The sequence below is a fragment of the Centrocercus urophasianus genome, unplaced genomic scaffold, assembly GCF_019232065.1.
Source record: "Centrocercus urophasianus isolate 14NV4802_14NV808 unplaced genomic scaffold, USGS_Curo_1.0 seq_24, whole genome shotgun sequence".
NCBI classification, from domain to species: Eukaryota; Metazoa; Chordata; class Aves; order Galliformes; family Phasianidae; genus Centrocercus; species Centrocercus urophasianus.
This window is the reverse complement of record NW_024884800.1, coordinates 318,038-343,324: the sequence shown is the minus strand read 5'-3', so window position 1 is coordinate 343,324 and position 25,287 is coordinate 318,038. Positions and strand designations below refer to the sequence as shown.

The window sequence follows — 25,287 nt, the reverse complement described above, 5'->3', positions numbered from 1 at the left end:
TGTTAGCAGAAACAAATAGCTGCTATTATTCAAAATAACTTTGTGAAGTACAAGATGTGCAATTTCCATGCAGGCAGACTTTTTTTGTTTCAAAATGTTACTGTCAGACGTGTCTTCATAGCAAGCCTTGACTCAGTATTTCTGTATTCGAGACTAATTGATTTCTGGAGGAAGAAGTGAAACAGAAAACTGCTGTAGAACCAATCTGTTATGCACTCACCAGGAAGCCAATACATCCTTGTTTTATCATTCAAATAAGGAATTTTCTCAGCAAGAGGAAAGATTTTTTTTCCCCCCCAGGTATTTAAATGGTGGAAACAAACCAGCTCACCCAGTGCCCTTAAGCAGGGCTGAGTGCTGGATTAGGTCCCCCAGTTCATTAAGTGCCCTCGAACATCAACACGGAGAGAAAGTCAGACAAAGGCTGCAGAGCCACCAAAGCTGGAAGTGGAACCTCTCTGACTCAGCTTTACGGCATGCCCAGACAGGCCAGTCTTACTTTGGCGGTAAGGACAAGTCTATGAATCCTCCCCCTCCTCTGCATTTCTTTTTTGTTTTTGTTTTTCTCCTCTGATACGCAGAGCTTGGATTAGCACTTCAGTCACACAGCAACTGTCTTCAAGAGAAAGGAGTTCCCTCAACTAAGCTTTCTAGACAACTTCTGCAGCCAAGTGATGTCCTGCAAAACAAAGCTGTCAGAGGCAGTGCAGGAAAGGGCTGCAGCCTGCCAGGCACCGACACTGCGCCCAGCTCTGCTTTGCCCTCTCTCTGGGGTGACCCTGTGAGAATCAAGTGTTGTTTCTGCATTAGAATTGTATAATATTTTTATTTTATGATCTCCGCTATCATAGTTCTTTTTAGGAGTCCTTCTACTTAACTTGGGGAAGATCTCTGATAAGTTTACATCAGTTATCATATAGACGAACCTTCCCAGGAACGCACACTCTGTATATAGGTGTATAGATTTCTATTTTGTCATATATACTGCAAGAATATCCTGCACGAGGGCAAACCAGAGAACAAGCCATGGCATGCCCGAGGAAGCGCCTGACATTGGGAAGGCTTGGCATCATCCCCCAGTGCTCTTTGTTTAACGATACTTCAAAGAAAATCACCATATCAATAGGACAAGGAGAGCACCGAGACAGCTAGGAAACAACAGGATGACTGCTGACTGACACCAGATAAATAAATGAACAAGTAAATAGCAAATGTAAACCTTCTGATAAGACTGTGAACTTGGAATACCCAGCCACTGGGGAAACAGGGGAGAGGAAAGGCAAGGGGGAGAAAACAGGGTCTAAAGGCTGTCATGTCGTGTCCATAGGCGCTCCTACTTGCGGGTCGCCCGCCATTGCAATCGCGAATAAACTCTGCTTTTATCAGAGATACCGTCCTGACAAAATCACTTGGATTATTTCCAACAACCCCTTCCTTCCCCAATCTGCTCACTGCTGCCTCTCAGACCTAGCTGCTGCTTTATGGCCACTGGAAGCTCTGAGTACTCAGTGCCTCTGAACAGCCAGGGCTGAGATCTTAGCTGCACTGAGGAATCGCTGGGTCAAAGGTAAAGGTACAGCTCCAGTCTTTTTGATCAGTGAAACAGCCAAGCTGGCATGAGCCCCAGCACAGGGCGTGACGTGGGATCTGGAGTTCAGTCTATTGTGAGCTTCTAATGTGGCATGTGGGCACGTATGAGTTGCCTCCATGCTTTGATCATCTCTGCTTATTGGAAAACAAGATCATCTGATACTGCCCTGTGAAATTCTTGGAACCACAGATATTGAGCTCTTTAGTAAAGGGTCAGCAAGGTTAACGTGTAATCTTTGGCCAGCAGAATTTATCTTCAGTAGGAGAATCTCACAAGTTCCAAGTCCCTTACAGTCATTAGAGATACACACTCATTTTCTGGCAAGTGCAAGAGTGCTCCTCTGACTTTGCTCCGGCATCTCATATCGTGATGAAAAGCACAGCGACAGCAGAGCACCAAAATCCCAGACTGCAGCAAGTGAGGACTTCCTCAAATGCAACAGCTGCGGGCACAGAAACAGAGAGATGAAGCTGCTTACCTTCAGAAAGCCCCAGGTAGAGAGAGGTCTCAGCAAAACACCCTCATCTCTGCTGACAACCCTTAAATGAGGTCTGTGCAGGGGTGGATCCTGGCTCCATCCCTTCCATCACTCAGTGCATTGCTTGCACCTGAGCTCCCCTGGGCTGGCCCTGCCTTCCCACCAGGTGCTCCATCACTGCCTCAGGTCATGACTCAGCATTTCTGCTACACATCTGCTCATTGCTGTACCCTACAGTAAAGTAAGGAGTGTAACACGCTATAGCTGTTTTTTGAGAATGCTTTGGGACAGAAGTATGCATTGAAAAACATGGAAACGATTTTGGAAATGAGCTGATACACTGCAGGTGTATTTAACCACATCAGCTGTCAGAATGCATGTCTAAAGCAACACACTTTGGAAGTGTTTAGTAGTACAGCAGGGAAGTCACAGGATCAGTGTGCTCCAGGAATACCCCCAGTGATTTTGGAAGTACACCACAACAATTAACACCTCTGAAATAGCACTGTTTGTAAATGGCATCATGCAGTGCGGACCTTTTGTTCACAGCAGACAGCTCGGTTGCAGTTTCAGCCTCTTAAATGAATCATTCCAGTACTGAGACAGCTATTATTAGGATGCTGTGCACTGGAAAAAAGTTTTGTCTCGCAGCACTTACGCAATGCTGCCCTATATATCCCTCCCCACCCTCGCATGCTGATAGCACACAGCCCAGCTCAGTGGCTGGGAGGTCTGTGTCCTGTGTTCCACTCTGCTGGAGGCTGAGCAGGGGGGATGTTTGGAGGTACTGCCAGTTCTGCCTTCTTTTAATTGCAGGAAGTATCTCTTCATTATGGTTTTCGCTTTGTGGTTTTGTACTGTTCCTGCATTACTGCCTTTATCAGCCACTGCCATCGGAACAACTCATGTAGGTGTTAATTCATCCTGTGGTGAAAGTGAAACGCTTTGCCTTGTGCTGCCTCCACCACGTATCTCCCACTGCGCTGCTGCCAGGCTCACTGTGATGCGCCCCTCTGAAGGGGAGCTCTGGGAATCTGTCTGTGAGCAGAGGAGAGCATGGGGCTGCTCACTGCCAGCAGCACGATTCCCAGTTTCCAATGGGCTTCCAGGGATTCCTCTGAGGGAAATGCATCTCTGGGTGCTGCTTCCTTGGCTTGCCCAGTTTGTGACACTTGGAGACACGATTCAAATCTTACAGAGCATGAAGCGAGAGGTATTCACAGAGCAGTACCTGTCGTCTTTCATCAGTACATTTCCAAGAACTCTCAGCTGCTATCACACTGTCAGGTGTCCGCTCCTATCTGCAAGCCTGCCAGTCTTGTATTATGGGGCACCACATTTGTCCAACTGAAATGGCAGAAAGAATTATTAATGTCAGACATAACACAGTGTCCCAGTTTGGACTATCTAGATAAGCCATGTGTTGTATATGGGGGTGTGGAAAATCACACCTGGGGGCTGTGGACAGACAGACATCAAAGGTGAATCCAAACCCTGAGGTTGGGATGAGGGAGTCAGAGACTGGAGGGATCCATGGGTGCTCCTGGCCAGGGGGCAAAGCGGAGCACTGGCAAAATGAGAAAGGCATGACATGAGGAGCTGCAGTGGGATTTCCTCTTGTAACATCAGTGGGGAAGACCATGGGGATGGATCATAACCTGATCAGATTTTCTAATACTTATCTGCCTGATTTGTTCTAAATTTTCACTTTCTCTGCCTCAATAAGCAAATATGCCTCTAACTGAATAGCGGGTCAAGTTCTGTTTGTCAATTTAATTTATTTTGGATACAACCTGTAGATTAAAATCTCCAAGCAAAGAGTGGCAAGAGGAAAAATGGGCTGAATATGGAAGTAAGTGATCTGAATACATAGTTGGCAATCTGGGTTTGGAGCATCCCTTGTAAAACCTGCCACTCGTTGCCATTTGACCTTGTCTGCATGAGGCACACTGCACACCACCAGCCACACACTCCCCTGTTTTGTGGGCCAGGTCTGACCACAGGAGGCCTTCTTATACTACAAGCAGCTCAGCTCCTCTGCTACGTTAATTTAATGTCCTTTATGTCAGTAATGCTTCGTGCTTTGGTGTATTTTTTACTCTGACTGTTGCCAGTATTGTCTATGGATTGGAAGGGATAAGAGAAAGAAAAAAAAAAAACAAAAAACAAAGAATAGGAAAAGTCAAGTCTAGGTGATGTTTTGTATCCATCATAGTTAGTTCTACACAATAGAGCAAAGAAAAATCTAGCTTGGTCCTCTATGGAAAGGAGCATTGCTTACACTTAACAGAGATTCTGCTGCCACTTGAAAGTGGAACTTCGGCCTATTCTTTATACTGATTTAGACGGCCAGACATTACAAGCAGTTTCTTATTTTGAAAACAATTGCACTTTTTTTTTTTTTTTTTTCCAGAGAAAATAATAGGAGCAAAAAGGAGCTTGGAACACAAATGCAGGCACAGCTGACAGCGCCACATCAATATGTGTGCATTGTCAGTATATCTGCTGAGGAAATGGAGAAGGAAAAGAGGTGCAGCTGGAGGCACACAGCAGTGCTTGTCTTCAGAGGGTTTATCATAAACACAGGTGACCTTTTCTAATTGGCCAAGTGAATGCAGTCAGAAATCAGTGTTACTTTCCTTGTCTAACTGCTGCTGTAGTGCAGATGCTGCTATTGCCGGGATAAATTGGCAGAAGGGCTCAGGGGACAGGCCTCCCCTGCTGCTCTGCTGCTGCGCACGGCTGACAGTCACCCTTCCGGAGGGCGACGCTCCATTTCAGTTGTTGCTCAGCACAGCGCTCTGCTCCCATTGCTGCCTGCAGAGGGCTGTGCTGGCAGCGCCTCACCGCCGGGTGGGACACGCGGTGGGCATGAGGTGCTGCCTGGCAATGCCCTTGGTGTGCAGCGGTTCTTTGCAGAAGGCAGGGAGCTTTTCGTTATGCAACAACGTATTTGCAACAATGACAAAGTTGTTTTTCCTATGAGAAAATCAGTCGCGGGATGGGGAGGTGGAAGAAAGAGTGCCATTTAAAATGGCATTAGGAGACAATCATTCTTTGTATTTTATGTTGGCAGCCGGAGAATTGCTGTGATAAATTCCACAAGTGGATGGAGATTAGTTACTGGTTGTACAAGCACAGTGATTTGTTTCCTCTTCCATTTAATAGATTATACTCTGCTTTCCACACATTTCCTGGTGTGATGGGCAGGATGGAGTGGAAGTGTTGTAGGATGCCAACACTTACGAGCTTCCAGGAAAAAAAAAAATTGTTCCTGATTCATAATTGCACATATTATTTTTACCATTTTGCAGTGAGACAGAAGATGACTTTAAACATAGAAGTTATTATTTGTGTTTTCAAAACAAAAATGCAAAGAGGCACGTACACCATTTGAGCACACAGCAGGTCCCTGCTGCTTGGTCCTACAGGTCAAATCATGCTGGGAAGCCTCGAGCTGAAGTTGAGCTGTGCTCAGAGGACTGCAGCAGCTGCTGGAGGTGCCCACTGCCTCCGAGCTGCCCATGTACTTTGTGGCCCCACCGCCCATCTGCTTCCAGCAGGCAGAAAAATGAGCCGTGTCTCTAAGGCAGGAGGGAGAGTTCCCCATCAGGAGGGCAAAGCTCCTTTTAGCTGTATTTATTGCCTCTCTTTAGGTTCACTTCAGAGCCAGGAACGTTGCATGTGAGTGAGCAGCTACAAAGGAGAGCTTCAATTAAGAACTGAACTCATAAATCCATGGCAGTTTGTTTTCACCACAGCTGAAAGGCTCAAATGGTTTGATTTGATATTTGTCTCTAAAAGATTAACAGAGTCGAGGGCACAAATGACTGTAATGAATGACATGATGGATTCATCCATTGTTTTCTCCTAGGGTCGGAGCTGTGCCAGCTGGCCAGGAAAGGACACCTTCTCTGTATGGTCAGCAATGAGCACACAGACCTGGCCCCAAGGGTGCCATTCAATGCCCCTACATCTGCTCTGCACTGCACCCAGCTCAGCATTGCAGCATGGCAGCTCTGTCCACCCTGCAGCACCAGCCAGCAAGCACAAGCGCCATGGAGGCCTTCCTGGCAGCCGTCCTCCTGTCTGCACGCTGCATGCTCATGCACAGAGCTCCTCCTCTCACCCCTCTGCTCCTCAGGTGTCTCCTGATGCAGCTCCCACCCAACCCCAGGTCCTTCCACCCTGTCTGTGGGGCTCTGCTTTGCTGTGTGCTGTCCCTATGCTCTGGGGAATCTTTGATACCGTGGCTGTGCACGGATGTATTTCATCCTCTGGGGAAAAGAGAGAATGTGGGAAAGATGAAGTCTGCAGTTAAGTAAGCAAAAAAGGAGTTGTGTCAAAAACGCCCAAATTCAAGCTAGAAAGAGGAGAGGCTGGAGGTGGAAGGGGAAGAAGATCATCCAGTTTGCATCCATCTCCCAAATGAAGAAGAGTGTAGGAAGGAACAAACTGCAAAAGAAATTGCCTAGATTCCTAAGCAGTGCTCCTGGGAGCATCGAGAGCGTGGAGCAAGGAGAACTTCATCTGATTCACCCAGTGCTTACAGCTGCAAACATCCCATCCTCCAAAGCAGAGCTGTGCTCTGCATGCTGAGAGGAGACACAGCCCAGGCCCTCCTCAAACAGCATCCTGTCAGCATCCCAGCGCTGCAGCTGCAGCCCCACCAGTAGCAGACACCCTGGCAGGCAGCCTGCCCTGTGTTTGTGGCCATTGTGTTGTGAAAATGACCTGGAATCCTCTCGTGGACACAGCTCCTGGTTTATACTGCAGTAGGAAAGTCATCATCGCTGCCAGAAAAGACAAAAGACCATCAAACAATAGCCATGAATGAGGGCTATAAATGTGAGATGGGTGGTAGATAACTGCAGGTTCTTCCTCATGCAGAAAATATCCAGCCTGGGAAGCAGGCCGTGTTGTTGCATGTTGGATGGGATGTGGAAGTTGGGTCCAGTCAATGAGAGGGTATCTCTGCTCATAACCATCCACCAGCTGCAGGCATCTTGCAGATCTTTATCTCAAGTCTGGGAACCTACCAGTGGTGTGCTAGTCCACAGCAAGGCAAGGATTGTCCCTCACTGTTCTCAGGGCTCTCCATCCACACCACCCCTCTGTGTGCTGCTGGTCTCATCGGGCCGCCACTGCCCACCACTCCAAAAAGGTTGCCAAAATCCTGGTACAGAGCTCAGACTGCTTCGAGTGCTGTGGCTGCTCCTTGGACACTGCTCTTTCCAATATTCATCTGTTAAATGCTGAAATGTTGCTTGTTTATCAGATGCAATTATTGCCAGGTAGTTAAGAACAGTTGGTTCATATTAATGCCCACAAGCTCACTTTAGACAGCGGGTTGCTACTGCCATTGCTGAGTTTCTGCTTAACTGTTTATTCTGGGCTGCCAGCTTTGGCATCTGATGTATGCGACAACAAACACATTTGAGGTTGGATTCTGTTCACCAGCAAATGGACGGCGTGTTCCTGAAGTCAGCAGAGTTACACACATCCACACAGATGGAGTCAGATGGGCCCAGTGGCAAAGCGAAACCCTTCCCTGCAGAAAGCTTAAGCTCTTCTCTCTGCTGCAAGCATACTGGAGGCGTCCCTGCCTATAGGGGCTGGGTTGGAACAAAATGTTTGTGGATGGATTTGGGAGCAAACAGAGCGTTCACAGAAGAGAATTCCATCAGAGCTTAACAGGTAAATGTGCTCTGCTTTAATCTCCTTCCCTCGTCCCCACGCCTGGTTACAGAATCAGGGTACTGTGCTAGATTGTGGCCCTGGAATCTCGTTCTGATATTCTCAGGTAATTGCCTTTCTGGACTCTTTCCCTCCATTATTAAACCAAATCCTTGTCTTTACCTGCAAAGTGTACATAATTCTGGTCACCTGCATGCAGTCCATTTTGTCACGCTCATGTCACCCTGTCCTCCTGTCCATGCCAGTGCTCTCTGCCTCACCCTGTGCTGCTCGGGTTTTCACACAGGCAGCCTCACGCAGTCCCTCCCAGAGCCCCAGTGCATGGCTAAGGCTCCCTGAGTGCCTGTGCCACCTTCACCTGGCCTGGGGGAGTCTTGAGCTATGATGGTGAGTCGCTGGGAGCAAACACTGCAGTACCCAGGTGTCCTTTTCGAACAAGAGAGCAACAACTGTCTTGTAGGCACGTAATTCCTACCTTCTCCAATACATAGTTCATGAGGATTTTGCAACAGTAATGTGCTTGCTTCCTGACAGCATCATGGGACTTCCAGATGGATTATCAATGACTCTGGTCCTGCCGAAGAAAGCTGCTGAAGTACAGCCTCGTGTCCTCCAAATGCTGCAGGGAAAGTTGTGTGACCAAAATGCTGTCAGCTCTGGTTTTACTTTTAATAGTGCTGAAAGAACTGTTGGCCAGAAATGGATGCCATGAAAAACATTAGGGGTTATGCAGAGCTGTTTTCACTCTGCTAGTGAAGAAAAGAATTTTCCAGCCATATGTTCAAGGCTCTGAGTCCCATCAGATTTCCCTTAAAATGTTGGAAGGGTGTGAAGCTGAGGAATGAGAAGCTGTGGTGCATTGCCCCAAACAGCCAGCGAGGGGCCAGCCGCCTTCGGGCTGATAAGCTCCCCACGTGGTCAGGGTCGTTCCTCCCTGCTGGAACACATCAGCCAGTCGATAGTCAGCTTTGCAGTTATTTCCTTCTGAAAAACACACAAAGCATCCAGGCAGATGTTCCAACTCAGCTGCTGGTTATGGTTTTTCCCTCTGAAATTAGAAGGCATCATAGTTCTCATAGCTCCCATCGATCTGGGATGTGTCCTGGGGTGCTGACCTGAGCTGCACTGACTGGAGAAGCACCTTCACAAACAAACCAACCCCCAAAAAACAACGGAACCCGAACAAAAACAGCTACACAAACAAAGCAAAACAAACAGACACAGAAACTGCCCGACCCTGCAGTAGTGTTTGCTGGGGGCAGCCGCGGCTCTGACTTCTGCCCTTCCCCTTTCTCTCAGTGCTCTGCGCCGCAGCGCTGTGTGCATCCCCACAGATCAGCTCTTCTTCCCCTGCTGGCAGTGCCCCGCAGCACAGCCGCCCTCTGCTCCCTCTGCCTGCAGCTCACGCGGCTGCTGGCTCTGCCTTTCTGTCAGGTCAGACGACGGGCGGTGTGAGGGCGGCATCCCGGGAAGCAGCAAAGTCAGATGCCTGTTTCCACACGGCTCTGCCTGAATCAAATGCTCCTAATGAGAGAAATTTCTTTTTGCTTCCCAGGAGCCAATCATCGGTGAAATGTAGATATTTGCTTTTCTTCCTCAATGTGAAAACAGTAAAATCAATATACAAACCAAAGTTCATTTTATTACGAGCCAGAACAAATGTGGCAGGCAGAAAACACAAGAACTGGTTGAAAGTGCAGTAAATTTTGCTCTGTCATTTCTTTTAAAGGCCTCCAGAATCCTCTCAATGTTGTGCCTATTTCCAATGCCCAGGCACTGCAGGTCCTCGTGATGCTCGCAATCAGCAGAGCTCTGTGTGCACTGAAGTCCCCCTCACACAGTGCTCTGTCAGAATACTGGCAGAATCCTTGAGAGCTGCATTGCCCAGGGGGTCCTGAAGGAACTGAAGGCAGTTTTCAGGAACACATGGGTGTTTCTGGGACACAGATCTGTGGACAAACACCACAATTCCTAATGGACACTGGCGGTGGGGAGCCGGAATGCTGTGGACAAACTCTTCCAAGATAGCTTCAGAAACGTCTGCCCTTCTTCTCAGCTCTCATTTCCAGGAAAAAGGATCTAACTGAATTGTTCTCATCCCTTTTTGGACCGTGAACCAACATCAGCAGTGGCACGAGTTCATCGTGCTCAGGTTTCCAGCGTTCTGGTGCAGCACAGTGCAGCCCTGGTCCTGCAGGGCTGCACCCACAGCCCCCTCACACTGCAGCCTCTCTGTGCCATGCAGCTGCTTGTCGCACACGGTCAGATTTTCAGCTGCTGCAAATGCACGAATTAGCAAGGAAGGCTGGAGCTGCTGCACAGAGCTACGGCAGGCCGTGAGATGAACAGAGGCTGGGCGAGAGGAGCCAGGTGTGAACGAGCTGAGACGGTGGGCTGTTTGGAGATGGTCAATATATTGCACTTTGGAACGGGTGATTAGGATTCCCATGAGAAACAGACTGAGCTGTGGAAGTGCTGAGGGCCTCTATTTCTGTGCTTTTAAATCAACACTTTTTTTTTTTTTGCTGTCTTCTTTGTTCTGTTATTTCATCTTTGTCACCCGCAATGGGGCTATTGACACCGTTTGGGATTCCTCTTACAAGAATAGGAGAGCAAGAATGTAGATATGTGCAGGAGGGCTGCACATATCCAGCTCCCATGGAAGTGAAGAAGGGTTCCATACACAGACCAAGAGAACCTTGAAACAGCAGTTCCAGTTTCTGGGTTTCAATGTGTTTTTGTGTACCATTTCTTCTCAGATAGATCTGTCACAGTCAGTAATTCAGCTCCTGCAGGGCTGCTCATTGACAGTGTTGCAAACAAAAGGAGCTCAAAACTTTCTGGTGCAAAAGACGCTCTCAGGTTTGTGCTGGATGGCTGCTTACAAACAGCAGTGCATCAGGCACTCCTCTTTTTCCTTCTAGCATTTCTAGCCTTTGAGTCCCTCTGTTAACAACAGATGGGGTCCCAGGGAAGCCAGCATCTGCAGGTCTGTGTCCCATTGTCAGCTCTGCCCATCCCCGGCTGCCCCTTCTGCACATGAGGAGTTCATCTGCACAGCATTCCCCCATTATAGACAGGCTGCTCCACTTCATCGTGCAACCGCACAGACACACAGCCAGAGAGAAAGAGGTACGCAGAAACGGGAAGGGAAAGGGAAAGGAAGGGGAAAAAAAAAAGGCAAAGCGAAATTCAACCCGCGCCAGTGGCCGCGCGGCCGCCCTCAGCCAGGCCGGGAAAGGAGCGCGGCCTCCCGGCGCGGCGCTGCGGGTCGGGGCTCCTCCAGAAGGCGGTGAGCGCCCTCTGCTGGCAGCGCGGCTCTCTGCAGCCCGCAGCGGTGTCGGAGCTGCGCCTTCCTTCGGCAGCGAGAAAGTCCCGACTGTCGGAGCCCTGCCGAGAACTGAGGCAAAAGCTGATCCGACCGCCCCGAGGTGCTTGCGGGCCCCTCTGTCCTGCCCGTGCCTGCCTGTGAGCGTGCACCCTCGCACCTTCCAGAGTGCACGGCCGTGATTCAGCCTCACGGGATGCAATGAAAAAACTCACGCGTAGAAGGTTACGGCAGGCTGACAGCAGGAGAGGCTGTGCGGTTCCTCTGAGAGCAGCCCAGATGGATCTGGGGGCACAGCTCTCTCTTGGGGTGCCGCAGGCTCTCGGGCAGCCGATCTCAGCTATTGTAGAGTCCTGCAGGCTGTGCCCCCTGCCCTGTTGCAAGCAGGGCCTGCAGCCACCGCATGCCAGGCAGCGGCTGAGAGGGATGCCTGAGAGCAGCGGAAGCCTCTCCTGTCTGGAGAAAGCATACTCTGCCTCCTGACCTGAGCCTGCAGCAGCACAAGTCAGCATCCTAGAGACACCAGATGCCTTCTGAACACCTTCACAAATGTGTCAGCAGCACATCCTGACAGGCACAGGAGAGTCACAGCATGCATGAGGTGACCATATGGAAAACCCAATTCATTTAGTGGCCATGGAGAAAAGAAACCGTTCTCACTGAGTGAGGCAGAGAGACTCAGCAAACGTGGTGTGACCAGGCAGGAGAGTGAGCCGTGCCTCGTTGTCCTGAGCTCTGTAAGTAGGGAGGACACCAAATCAAAGGATGTGTAATTCACAAATTGTAGAATTGTTTGAGTTGAAAAGGTTAAATGCTGTCTAGCCCAACTGTCCTGCAATGAACAGGGACACCCACAGCTACACCAGGTGCTGAGAGCCCCACACAGCCGGACTGTGGGCGCTTCCAAGGATGGGGCTTTCATTGCCTCTCTGGGCAACCTGTGCCAATGCCTCACCATCTTTATTGTAAAAAAATTCTTCCTTATGTTCAATTTAAATTAACTCAAAACTCCGCTGCTCAGCTATAGCTTAGGCAATTACAGGATATTTTTGATAGAAATTAGTAGTTCTCATGCCAAAGCAGCTTCTCTCACCAGGTAAGCAACAAAGGTGCTCTGAAAAGGTGGCCGTGACCATGGAACTGGAACAAACACTGGAGAAACGTCAGCCTGATGGGGAGGAGACTTCAGCTGAACAACGGTGAGTTCCTCTGAGCACGGGGCATTTCCCTCACAGCACCTCCTCCAGTCTCACGTGGGCTCCAGGTGCATCAGAGTGCGTGCAAAGAGGGGAATTCTGCACTGCTCCCATCGCATTTCATGACCCGGATAAAAGACAGTTTTCTGATGTTTGAGGCAGGGATGGGCAGAGTGCGGGTCTGACATGCAGGGAATGTGGGAGGTGTCCCACTGGCCGTACCGCTGCGATCGGTTCACTGCTCCACACGCCAAGTGCGCGACCAGCCCATCTCAGCGGGGAGCCTCTGCGTCTGCGTGCAGGCGGGCGGTTATGTTTGGGCCTGGAGCTGGGGGCCCTCTAGCGTTGTGAATCCTCCAGCGTGCCAGAAGAGCTTGTAAAACAGATCCCCCTCTTCAGAATTCCTGCTCCTGGTAACTTCTAATACCGTACTGCTGTTCTTTATGCTTTGCACTCATAACTTACGAAGGCGATGTGACCCTGAGCGAATCATAAGGTAATTACGGTCATGACACAAAATGCTTCAAGACGTTTCTGTTAGATGATGCAAAAGCCCGAAAGGCCTCTGCCTGCCCACCCCCGCAGCGTGTGGGGTGCCCTACACCCAGCCCAGCCAACCCGAACAGCAGACACCCGGACAGTGCTGTGCTCTGGGGACAGCCTTGCCGCCGCTGAGCGCTGTGTGGGGCTGAGCTGCCCCCGGGGCACCGCCACCGCTCTGAGTCTTCGGAGACACGTGGGACAGCCCCAGCGCCCGCATGAAGTGCCCCCAGCCCTCCTCCAGCACTGCACCCTCCCAGCAGCAGCACCACCACAAACCCCACAGTACATGGGGACACTGACTGCCAGGGGTACTCTGTTCCCATTGCCCACCCCTGTTCTGTGCTGGATTCACGCCACCCTTGTTCTGTGCTGGATGCACTATCTGTAGATCCTTCATTTTGAGTCAGTCTGCAGAAAATAATGCCACAGATGACTTCTGCTGATGGCTTTTCTCCGTGAAACAACTTCTATCAGCTTCCCAAAGTGCTGGAGCTGACGTTAATTTGCTGGACAGTCCCAAAAGCCACAGTGCTGCTTGTGGAACAAGGAGCAGCACTGCTGGTTGCATCAGGCGCAGTGATGTCACCCCCGGCCCCTGCAGAACGATCTGGGTGAGCTGTCTTCCCCCACAGAGATTGCATCACTGAGCAGCCCAAGCTGCGAGCAGTCAGATTCAGCAGCAGGGCAGCTTGGCTGATCTCATACCAAATCCGTTCGGTTATCCCAACCTGACCATCTGCCTTCTCCACCGCACAGTGGCAGTGGGGAGTTTCTGGGACCTACCCTAAGCATTTGTTGGAGAGGGAATGCCTGAACTTCAGAGAAGAGAGAGAAACAGAAAGAATGCCTCCAAAATACTAGGTTTAAACCTAATAGTGTTCAAACACACATCCTTGCGCAGAACCATCGCCAAAAGCTGCTACCCGGGCCCCTCCATGAGCAGCAGTAACGCCGTCTGCCCTCGGCCGTCCGAATCTAGGGACGACGGTGTGGTTCTGCAGCGAGTTCGGCAGATCAGGGCTTCACAGCCGAGGACGTCGGAGGCAGAGGGTACAGAACGCACAGCGCCAATGTCAGCGCTGCCGGGAGAATAAACTGAATAAACTGACCCCGCACGAGGCTGAGGGGTTCTGCGGCTCCACGGGGAGACGCCGTGATGGAGTGAGAACACGGCACGCCGCCGCGGTGCTTCCAGACAGCAGCCCCGGGCCGCCCCAGGCAGTCCGACCGCGAATCACGCTCGGTGCGCCGGCGGGGGCTCCACGAAAAGCGGCCCCAGCAGAGCAGTCACAGAGCCCCAAGCGCCCCGCAAAACGCCGCACGGACCGGCCGAGTCCTGTCGTGTCCCGCACCCGCCCACAGCGGAGCCCGCAAGGCGGACACGAACGGAGCCGCCGCCCCGCAACCCCGCTGCCCGCGGCGCCTTCTGCCCTGCTGGGATGGTGCGGGGCGGTGCGGGCTGCGGGCGGTGCCGTGCACGGGCCGCGGATTTACATAGCACCGCCGCATTCCCGCAGCGGCCGCCAATGGGAGGCGGCGGGGCGGGGCGGGGCGGGCGCTCTGCGGTGCCCGGGGCGTTCTTCGCTTTGCTCCACGCGGCGCGGAGAGTTCTGCCCACGGAGCGCGCGGAGTTCGGCGCGTCCTGCCCGGCGCGTCCTGCCCGCAGCTCCGCCAGCGGAGGCTGCACCGCACCGCACGCCCTGCCCTCCTCTGCCCGCCTCTGCCCGCACCGGACACAGGTGAGGCGCGGGGTCCACGCGCTCTCCCTCCCACCCGCGGCGGTTCTCATCGTCCCACTGTGCCGTTGCCGCCGGTGTCGGCGCCGCGCGGGCGCCGCTGCGGACGCGAGACCGAACGGCGGGAGCTGCGGGCGGATCGCGCCGCCGCGTGGGAGGGAGCGACAGAGAAGTGAGAGCGGTGGCCCCGCGCGTGGGCCGCAGCAGGCTCCGTTAAGTTCCGAGCGCGGGGTGACCGTGCGGGAGGACGGAGGTCGGAGCCGAGGGTGCGGCCGCCGCTGCGAGCCGGCAGTGCCGCCGCGGGCCGGGAGCCCTTCGCCGAGACGTGCCCGGGCATATCCCTGCGCGCTGCCGCCTTCCTGCGGCGGGGGGCGCCGGCGGGGACCGAGCTTTGTGTGCCGCGGCCGGATCGGGGTCGGGCGGCGGCGGTGCGCGTGGGCCGGGGGCGCGCCGGGGCTCGGCCTGACCGCAGCGGGGGAGGAGGGGAGCAGCGCCGCGAGTGGGTGTGAGTGACGGTGTGATGGTATGACGGTGTGATGGTGTGACGGTGTGACGGTGTGATGGTATGACGGTGTGACACGTCGCTGCAAGCAGCGTTTCCCGTTCTGGCCCCGCTGGATAGTTTGAGCCCGAACTTCGCCGTCCCGGCCCCGGGAGCCCCGGCTGTGTGCGCAGGAGCGCCGTTCTCTCCTTCTCGCCTCACCCCCGCTCGAGGCTCGCTGCAGTGGGGCACAGAGCAGCGCAGGTGCCGCGTCACCCCGTGCCGGTGCAGTGAATGGGCGCTGAGCATCCCTAAGGGCGCAGTGAAGCTGTACTGAGTGAGCGCTGATGGCAAACCGTCCTGTTCGTAAATGTAATTCTAATTGCACGATAGTTGTTCCTTCCTGGTATTAATGATCGTGAGTGATTCTGACTGAACCCGTCCTTCAGTTTAATTCCCCAAATGGTCCCGCAGCCCCGGTGCCCCACGGGGCAGAGCCGCTGCTGGGGACTCAGGGACACATCCATAGGGATCCGAGTACGGACAGCAGGGGAGGAGGCAGGGGCTGGGCACGGCCACGTGCACCGCGTGCGGTCCTATTTTCCGGGTAACATTTCTCTTTTCCCTTCCTTTTCATCTGCAGTTGTTATTTAGGGTTTTTGTTCTCTCCGGTTCTACTTTTCAGTCTGTTCCTGCGTCCCATCTGAGGCTGTGTTGGTGGCAGCCCAGCGCTGCTGCTCCCTCAGTCTGTTCAGAGCCCGGCCCTGGGCTGCCAATGGTTGCTTTGAGGACGTTTTTGTACCAATTCATTCATTTCCTCCTCCTTTTTGTTCTCTACCAGAATCCACTTGTTGGACACAAAATAAATGTCTAAGTATAGTTCCCAAACAGTTGTCTTCAAAACTATATTTTCACAAGGAAAGGCAGATCAAAACTGTTGCAGAGGTAATTGGGCAGCAGCGTGCTGTCACTGTGCTGCAGCACTTTGGATCTCACATAGTGAAACTCATTCCCTGCCATTCATAGTTTTGCAGTCTGAGCAGCAGCAGGTGGCAAAGTTGGAAGGTTTTGCACACCTTAAGACATAGGCAGTATGTTCTGCTTCCCGTTCCTGCTGGTGTTCCTCTGGCAGTCACCTGGAGGGTCCGTGTGGCTTTCAGGGAAGCAGGAGGGCTTTGTCATTTGTTCTTATTTACTCACTGCTGATGAGTAAATTGTCATAGTTATTAATTAGACTATCAGAAATTACGAGGGCAGCATTATGAGGTTTTGGAAGTATGCTTCATTTCCAAATCAAATGTCTTGATTCTGGTATTGTTAAAATAGAATAGATCCCACAGCTCTGAATTTGATGCCAGGTACTGACAAAAGATTCCGTCCCACTCACCAGTGCACTGACCGAGCAGCAGCAGCGCGCTCTGTGCTGGCAGCTGTGGGGTGGCTGTGGGCACAGTGCACCATGCTGTCCCAAGGCACGTGTGCCCACACTGCTGTGGGATTCCTTCTGCCTCTGTAACTTTCTCTGTCGGGGAAATTGTTCTAAGCTGAGTCTCTCTGCAGGAGATAGGCTGCAAGGGGTGCATCTGTGTCTGCAAACCCTTCGCAAGTGGAGAAGCATATGTAAATATATGAAAGGAAGAGTCTGTGCCAGCACCGGCTGTAGTTGCCAGAGAGTTCCTCCAAGAAAGATCCCTTTTCCATGCATATCCCTTCCTTGTACTACCGCTGTGCTTCAGACGGCTGGCGGCAGGCAGCCCGGAGTCCCGCCTTCCTCTGCGTGGGTGCCGAAGCCCCTGCAGGACACACGCAGCACTGAGCCCCGAGCTGGGCGCCTGCTCCTCGTCCTCCATGCAGCACATGGCGGGTCCTAACTCGGAACCTGAGTGCTCGTTCCTGACATTGGCACAGAGGTTCCTCTTCGCCACCTTCTGAGATGATGACGAATTTCCTTTATTTATTCTATAACGTCAGTAACCTTTATGCTATTAATAGGCTGTGATCGTGCCCCTCCCGAGATGCTTGCCAGATAAATTTAGCTCCCTTAGCTCCTCATCGCCCCATGTCTTCACATCCAATCCTCGCCGGCTCTCGCTGCCTCTCCTTGCAGCAAACGAGACGCTGCCGTGCGCGTGAGCAGCAGCGAGCGGTGACTCACCTTCTAAGCTTGTCCGGGGGAGACTTCATCCCTAATGAATCCCGATCGTTCCGACCCGGAGCGCGGCCAGCTGTGCGTGCAGGGGCAGCAGAGGGGGTCGGAGCAGGAGCGGAGCGCCCGGAGCCGCGTGCTGCAGATCCGGTGTCCGTGCTGCCAGCAGTGCGGGGGGCGGGGGCTGCATGGGGGGCCGTGGCCGAGCCGTCCCCTTCCCGGGAGCTTTGCGGGGACCACCTCGGCCGAGCGCTGCCCTGGGGCTGTGAGGCAGTGCCAGGCTTCCCGGGTGCTCTTAAAAAGAGCATTCCCAGTGCTTCCTGCTCCTCTCCTGGCTGCTTTGGAGAGGAGCTGAATGAAGAGTGCGGAGGGATGGATTTTATTCTGTTTCATTATGTTGAGAACACACCTAGAATATGCAGAAGAGCACAGGCAGCCCTGAAGCTGTGAGCGAGTTGGTCTGTTTCATAGCTTCAGGTTTTGTTGCTTGTTCTCAGTGACACTCCAGTCCCAAGTGCTTCCACAGGCCGTACACACTGAAGATAGAAATCCTGGCTCTGCTGAGGCTGGGGCAGCTCTGCTGTTGTTTTCAGCTGAGCCATGAATCCCCACAGAAAGGCTCTGGCTGTATTTTGCCAGGAGATGGGTGCAGTTCTGCCAGCCCTCCAATGCTGCTGTGAGTGAGTCCATTCCACAGTGAAACTTCTGCAGTGCAGGAGACAAGCAGCACTATGGCATCCCCTGTCTGGGATGCAGCTCCACGGCTCTTGTCAGAGCTCAGCTGCCACCTCCCTGAGCTGGGGCTTCTCTCTGTCTAACGGTCTGGGATGTCCCAGGATCCAGCTGGTGTAGCAGAATACTCTGACTGACTGCCAGACTGGCTTCAGTGGTCACTGTGTCCGGCTTCATATTGGAGATGACATTTTTTCTTCCGCTGTGAGTAACGCAATGTGGCAGCAAAAGCACAGCTCCTCTACAGCCTTTCCCAGAAAGCCTCTTCTCTGCTTCCTGAGCTCTCAGTGCAGACTGCTGCGTGGGTGAGATCAGGCAGCCTCACTGCTGCCAAAGTGACATTCTTGGTGCATAAGAAGTGCAGGCTGTCTGCTGGCCGGTGTAGAAGCTTTTGCCCAGAAAAGGGCACACTACTTTACCAGAGTGCTGGGACTTGTGTGAACTCTGCTTTCCCTTCCTCTCTTCAGGTACCAACACCTCCCAGACACGATGGGCTGCCAGGAGACCGAGTACCTGGACGAGCACGGGAAGTGTGTGCCGTGCAGGAGCTGCATGCCTGGGCAGGAGCTCTCCAAGGTAAATGGCCTTTGAAGAACCAGGGATCACCCAGCACCAAAGTTTTCGCAGTGCAGGGTGGATTCTTTGCTAATTCTTGTTAAAGGGACGATCTTGCATTTCTGTCTGTTGGGAGGAGCTGACACTCAATAGGAAGGGAAGGTGAAGGGTTTCACTCACCTTGGATGGAAGGGCAAGAAGGTGGAAGCAAAAACGGGGGTGGATTCCATGCTGCTGTTGTATTTGTCCTCGTTCCTTTTTGCCAAAGAAAATCTGTTTCCTTCCAGTCAGTGGCCCCATGTACGGCTGCCTTTCTGTAGCCCTTCCCAGAAAGCTGCTCTCTCTTTCCTGAGCTCTCTGCACAAGCCAGGCTGCAGGCTGGTGGGCACGGTGAGGCACTGCTGCATGGGCCCAGCTGTGGCACCAGGCTGTGTCTTGACTCCAACAGTCCCTCTGGGTCAGCTCTGCGGGGTGTTCCTGCCCTCTGGCATATGCTGCAGGGACCAAGGCTGCCCGTGAGCCGCTGCCATCAAAGCACGGCCTCCCCACAAGACCAGGTGTGAGGCTGCCTGCTCTCGGCTTTCTCTAGAGAAGAGATGCTGTGCTCTCAGTATCACTTTGGGTCCTGAAGCATCTCCTCACTGCCATAAACCAAACCTCGTGTCTTGCAGGACTGTGGCGATGGCGCGGGGGGGGATGCGCAGTGCGTTGCTTGCCCTCCCAGGAAGTTTAAGGACAGCTGGGGCCATCATGGCTGCAAGCCCTGCCTGTCCTGCGCCCTCATCAACCGCATCCAGAAGTCCAACTGCACGGCGACAGCCAACGCGGTGTGCGGGGAGTGCCTGCCAGGGTGAGCGGGGCCGGGCTGGGTTCAGTGCTGGTGGCACCAAGGGGAGCATGCAGGCAGGGGTTGGCTGGGGGTCTTTGTTGGAGGGCATTTCTCTTGCGGTGCCCTCTGCGATGAGCCCTGGTGGTCCTGAGCGGCGTCTCTTTGAGGACACAGCAATCGGAGCTACCAGAAGGGAGCTGGGAGCTCCCAGCAGAGCAAAGCACTGGAAGGCTTCAGTCTGAGCTGTGGGCAGCAGGGTGGCCGGGCCCCAGGGGACGAGTGGCTGCAGACCACTGCAATTAGCGGCCTCCAAAGAAGAGGGTGGGAACCACACCCTGAGCGCAGCATAGGAGGACATTGTGGTTTCTGTGGCTGTTGACCTCAGCTGATTTTTTTAAGGAGTTTGTGAAGCCAAGACTGCTCTGTACAGACTGCCCATGAAGGACCAAAGAGCTGCAGATGGTTTGCTCGTGAGCAGTGTGGTTTGTAACAGAGGAATGTCAGAGCTCAGGATTTTGAGTTTCTTCCCAGATGGAGTTGCTGGCTGAAGTTTTTTTTGTGGTTTCGTGGAGCCATTAATCACCACCGCCTCTGTTAGCGAGACCCAGGGAGGGGGAGGTAGGCCGTCTCCGGATGATGTCACTCCTTGGCAAAACAGCTACAGAAGTGAAGAGTAGCTCTGAGCGCTGCTTAGCTGGCGTCTGAGGGAGTCGTGGTGCCTGGAGCCATCCCGGCATGCTGCAGCATGAAGGAGCTCTCGGTCGCTGCCTGCAGCAGGGCCGGCTCTGACCCTGCTGACAACCCGCTCTGCTCTCTCACAGGTTTTACCGCAAGGCACGGCTCAGTGGGCAGCTGGACTGGGAGTGCATCCCCTGTACCAAGCAGACACCCTCCTCCGAGCCCCAGTGTAGGTGGCACGGCCCTGTGAGTGCGGGAGGTGGGAGGACAGGGCAGGAAGCCACACAAAGCTGGCATGAGCATGTCAGAGCTGCTCAGGTGTGCTCCTGCGCCATTGTAGAGATGCTGTTTGCTCTCTGCAACACTGAGCCCGTGTCCCACATGGACGTGCTGGAAGAAGTGTGTTCACTACATGTGAAGGGGGATGGGGCAGGGAGGGTGGTCTGAAGCATTGTACCCTCTGGTCAGGCTGTAAAGCTCAGACCGCTGTGTGCAGGTCGGTCCAGAACAAACCTGGTGAAAGTGGCAGTCCCCACCGTGCCGCCACAGGACACAGCCCTGCTTGCTCTGACCAGCAGTGCCCTGGTCATCATCGTGCTGGTGCTTCTGGCCCTCTCCATCATTTACTGCAAGCGGTTCTGGAAGAGCCAGTGCCAGCGAGGTGAGTCTGTGCATGCCACGCATGTCTCCCTTCTGCCTTTGCTGTTTGCACACGTTCCAGGCCCCTTCCTTGCTGGGTAGGGCATTGCCTCGAGCCTTGAAAGTCAACCAAACATTCCTCTGTTCACAGAGAATAAATACCTCATCCTGCTTCTTAGGAGGTTTCTCTTTTGCTTTCTTGTGTCTGCACAAGGATACTGAGGAGCCTCCCTGGCCCCTGTACCATAAGCAGCAGTAGAATGTAATTTCACTGTCAAAGTTGGCATTCTCTCTTGCTGTGGTGTCTCAAGGGCAGGTGGATACTGAGTGGTTCTTGCAGGATGAGGGCTGGGAGGCGCTGAGGTGGGAGGGAGTGCTGCATGGCCCCACATGGGGGTGTTGGAGCGGCCACGTGTTGGAGGTCCTCTCAGGCTGACATTCCCTGCAGCTGAGGGCATGCTGGGGCCACAAGCCAAGCCCTTGCTCACTGTTTCTTCTCTATGTCCAAGTCTTCCTGCGGACGCAGAACTTCTCAGGCCAGCGTGCGATGTTCCCCACCTCAGCAGTGCCCGGCAGGTTTCTATGTGAGGAGCAGATGTCTGGTCCCTGCTGCCTGGGCATGAAGAACCTCAGCCCCTGCTACAGGCAGACAGAAGGTACCATGGCTCTGTGTGCTCTGAGGGAAGGGTGGACGCGCTGGGCTCCCAGTCTCACTGTCTTAAGAAGTGCTGAGACTTTGTGAAGGAGCAAAGAGCTGGATAGTTTGGTGCTTCTCTTAAAAACCACATACAAGTTTTGTACCAGGCACACTCAAATTGGGCTGCAGCTGCTCCCAGCCTCTGCCCAGCTGTGTCCTTGCTGTCATAGGGGTGGCACAGACAGGACGGAGCTTTGCAGAGGGGCTTTTGAGCCTCTCTGTGCCGGGCAAAGGACTGAGGGTGCGGTTGGGAGGTGGGACGGGCAGGGCTGGGTTGTACTGAGCTGCAGTCTTTTCCAATTCCAGGCCCAGTAGAAGCGGTTCAGTTCATTTCAGAGGGAGAAGCCATCGGTCTCCAGCTGCCACCTGCCCAGCCTGAGCTGGAGCTGCCACCGGCCGTGGCGGGCAGCCCTGTGCCCAAGGGCCAGCTGGCCAGGAGCGGCCTGGAGAGCCAGCCGCTGATGCGGGGCTGTGCTGAGCGCCGGGCCACCGCCATGGCCACCTCCGACCTCAGGTCGGGCCCAGCAGAAGCCCTGGCCCCGCTCTCCTCCTGCGCCTCTGAGATGCAGCACAAGTGGCCGCACACCCCGGTGGAGTGCACCGAACTCGACCTGCAGAAATTCTCCTCCCAGATGGAGTTTGTGGGCAGTGAGCGGTCGGAGCAGGCGGGGAGCCGGGCAGCCCCCAAGGAGAGCGGCAGCGCGGCACTGGAGGCCGGCAGCGGGCTCAGCATGGGCCCAGTGAGGGATGTGTCCACTGCCATGCAGAGCCCTGCCATGCAGAGCCCTGCTGCCGAGAGCAGGGAGCGGCAGGTAAGTCTGCACCGTGAGCAGCCCTCACACAGCCTGTGCCTCGGGATGGAGGTTGGTGCTCAGGGAGCGCGGGTTCCTGGGAGCTGGGATCACTGCATCTGGGGTAACTGTGGTAACCACCACAGCCAATTTGCCAGCTGTTTCATGGCTTGCTTGGAGCGGGTGAGGATGCTGTCTGTGGGCCAGGCAGGAGCCCTGGAGCAGCTGGTTAGCTTGGTAACTCGCACAGGTTAGCTTGTGATGAATCCCATCATTAACATAACTGAAGTTCAGAAAATCATAGATGTCTGCTTTAAAATAATATAAAAGCATTTATTGGCTATTTACTAGCCTAGCTCCCAGACTGTGCTTGTGGAAGCAGTTTGCTGCTGGGGAGCCCAGGAACATCCCTCAGAGGCTGTTAGCTCACAGGGCAGCAGTGCTGGAAGGACAAGTGCCGATCCTTCAAACCTCCATGATGGGCCTTGGAGCAGTGATGGGCATCGCTGCTGCTGTCACTGTCCCTAACCTTGGAATCTTTATCTTGCCAGGTGAATGATGCCCAGAGCCTTGTGACTCAGATCAGCAGTACAATGAAGGGTAAGTGGCTTCCAGACTCATCTTTGTTCACTATATATTGAGGTAGCAGACAGATTTCACAAAGGAGCTCCTCCAAAAGCCCATCCTGGCTGCATGGAGGTGCCACTCACCACAGAAGTTTGGCTACCTTTCATAACCTTTAGTTTCCAGGGCAGATTTTCTGTAGTACTGCCTGAAGTGGCTTGAGGGTGGGTTGTCACTGTTACCAGCCTCTCCAGGACTGACCCAGCTCTGTGCTGTTGTGCTCTGAAAGCAATGTTGGAGGAGAAACCTGCTATGGCAGGTAGATGTTCTACCTGTTCATCAGGGATGGGGCTTGAATCTGGCTACTGTTGATTTTTCACCCAAGCTGGACGCGCTTTCTAACCCCACTTTGCTGTACTGCCATCCCCAGGTCTCCCTGTTGCAGATCTGCCCCATTCCTTGGTACAGTCACTCGCTTTCTTGTTAGACCCTTCCTTGAACGGCGTGAAGAACTTCAGCCACGTGGCTCTGGAGCTGGGAGTCATGCCTCAGTTGCTGGGCCGGATTTCTGGATTTGAGCAGCTCGTCGCTCACCTCACCTACTCGGGAGACACCGTCACCATCCCTCGGCTGGCCCAGGCTCTGCAGCGGCTGCAGCGCTTCGACGCCCTGCTTCTGCTGTGCGACCACTTTGCTCTCAGCCAGATCCAGGGCCGCCAGTGCTAGAAGTCAGGGAAGGGACAGAGGAAACTGCAAGCACTGTGTGTACTGGTACGGGAGAGGATCTGGTAGCCCTGTGGTCACGTCATCTCTCTAATGTGCATGTGGGAAGTATATGGAGATGGTCTTTGCATTGTGGAATAGAAGCATGCAAGGAGGAGCATCCTTCCTAGGTGAAGAGCAGAGGAGCTGGGGAGGTGACAGCACTGCATTCTCACAGCTCTCACTCCTGGGGAGGTTGTGCTCAGCTCCTGCAATTCTTTTTTCTTCAGCTGTACTTACTCCCATGTCCAGCAGCATAGCAATGTCACAGATGCTGTGCCTGTTGGTGGGTAGTAAGCCCAGTTCTTTGCAAGCTGTTGGCTTTGGGATCAGTTCTGTGAGGTCCTTGGTCATGGCAGATTGCCTTCCCAGCTCCTTCCTCTGCCTGAGCAACAAGCCATAGGGGTCTCTGGAGGCCTCGGGGTGTCTTCCACACCAACAGTGCTGATGTTTGCTGGCTTCTCCTCAGTTGTGTACTGCTCACTGACAGGGCCAACAATCACTTCTCTCCCATTCCAGTTTTTCAGAACTTTTTCCTTTGGCCCCTACTTTGTTTTTCTGGATTCCTGTTCCTACTTTGAGTTGAATCTCTGTTCTCTGTATTTTGCTCTCTGTGCACTGGAGATGCAGATCCTGGAGGAGGACCTGCATGACCATCACTGTGTGGCTGGGAGTCACGCAGTCATTCTCAGTGGCACTGCAGCATTTGGCGTGTTTAAATTCATTTCCTTTACTTGAAGAGGTACGGTTTTCTTAAAGGAGTACAGTTTTCTTAAAGTACCGGAATACTTTGATGTGGGTTTGTGTTGGATGCAGCGCTGTGCTGCTCCCTGCCCAGGGCAGTGTGTTTGCTCCCCAGTCTGCTGGTGACCACCTGTGCTGTGCAGTGCATCCACCTGCTGCCCACTCGGTGTGGCTCCCGCATTGCTGTGCGGTGCAGTGGAGTGCCAGAGGCCAGGACCCTTCACTGCCTTCTGCAGCACCGCAAGGTGCAGCTGGTGCTCGGCTGCTGCCAGGCACGTTGGGCCGGCTGGAGGCCGAAGCTCGTGACCGGGACTGCAGTGTGGGGAGTGCTGGAGTGCCTGTGCAAATCACAGCAGAGCAGGCTTGTTTTAAGTTGGTGGGGGTTTTTTGGTGTTTTGGTTTTTTTTTTCTGAGTTAATTTTCTCATTTCTGGAAGTAGCTGTTAGGGAGGGAACACCCTTCCACATTTAATTTGCTCCTGATGGATTTGTCAGGGCTTGCAGCCATTTGCCTGTGTGAGACTCCCTTTGAGTTTAGGCGCAGTGCTATGGGGCAGCTTGCAGGGCTGGTGGCTGCCCCCGTGCTCTGTGCTGCCTACATCAGGGGCTTCCAGAGAGCCTTCCGACAAGTGGGGTTTGTGTCCCACAGCGGAGTGACTTTCAGCAGGACGCCGTGCCCTGCCTCAGGCAGCAGTGCCCACACAAGTCCGTCGCTCCAGGATTTTTGTGGAGGGCAAATCCCAGCACAGCAGGTGGGGAGCGGCCCTGCGGGGGAGGGCGGAATGCAGGGCCTCGTCAGCTGGGGGAGATGCCCGGCACGCGCCCGGCCCCGCCGTGGCGGGGATGCCTGTCCCAGCAGGGATGCCTGCACCGCTGAGGTCACGGCGCGGCAGCTGAGCGGTGCTGGTGGGACCTCACCTCCCTGGCTGTGCTGTCTGAGCCGTCGCTCAGCTTCTCTGAGCTGATATCTTTGTGCCGTGCCCGGCTCCAGTAGGTGCTACGACGCCAGGCTGGGAGCTGGTTGCCGCGTGGTGGGCAGGAGGTGTCAGCCCAGAGTGCACTGCCAATTGCACCAGGACCATGTGGTGCTGAGCTGTCTGC

General features: G+C 53.7%; 1 protein-coding gene across 2 annotated transcripts; it reads left to right on the top strand.

Moving 5' to 3' along the window:
• Positions 1–12,194: 12,194 nt before the first annotated feature.
• Positions 12,195–24,984, top strand: EDA2R (ectodysplasin A2 receptor). 2 transcript variants are annotated; one of them, XM_042825112.1, is made up of 9 exons: positions 12,195–12,293; positions 18,396–18,504; positions 19,155–19,333; positions 20,134–20,219; positions 20,487–20,651; positions 21,139–21,285; positions 21,633–22,138; positions 22,669–22,717; positions 23,112–24,984. In XM_042825112.1, the coding sequence occupies exons 1-9, from the start codon at positions 12,229–12,231 to the stop codon at positions 23,405–23,407; spliced, it is 1,602 nt and encodes a 533-aa protein (XP_042681046.1). In that variant the 5' UTR covers positions 12,195–12,228; the 3' UTR covers positions 23,408–24,984. The 2 variants fall into 2 exon arrangements, with proteins under 2 accessions (XP_042681046.1, XP_042681047.1); XM_042825113.1 differs by lacking the exon at positions 12,195–12,293 and adding an exon at positions 14,517–14,572.
• Positions 24,985–25,287: the final 303 nt, after the last annotated feature.

Coding starts and splice junctions, on each gene's coding strand:
- EDA2R (XM_042825112.1), top strand. CDS start 12,229: ATGGAACTGGAACAAACACTGGAGAAACGTCAGCCTGATGGGGAGGAG. Junction 18,505..19,154: donor CTGGGCAGGAGCTCTCCAAG/GTAAATGGCCTT, acceptor CGTGTCTTGCAG/GACTGTGGCGATGGCGCGGG. Junction 19,334..20,133: donor TGCGGGGAGTGCCTGCCAGG/GTGAGCGGGGCC, acceptor GCTCTCTCACAG/GTTTTACCGCAAGGCACGGC.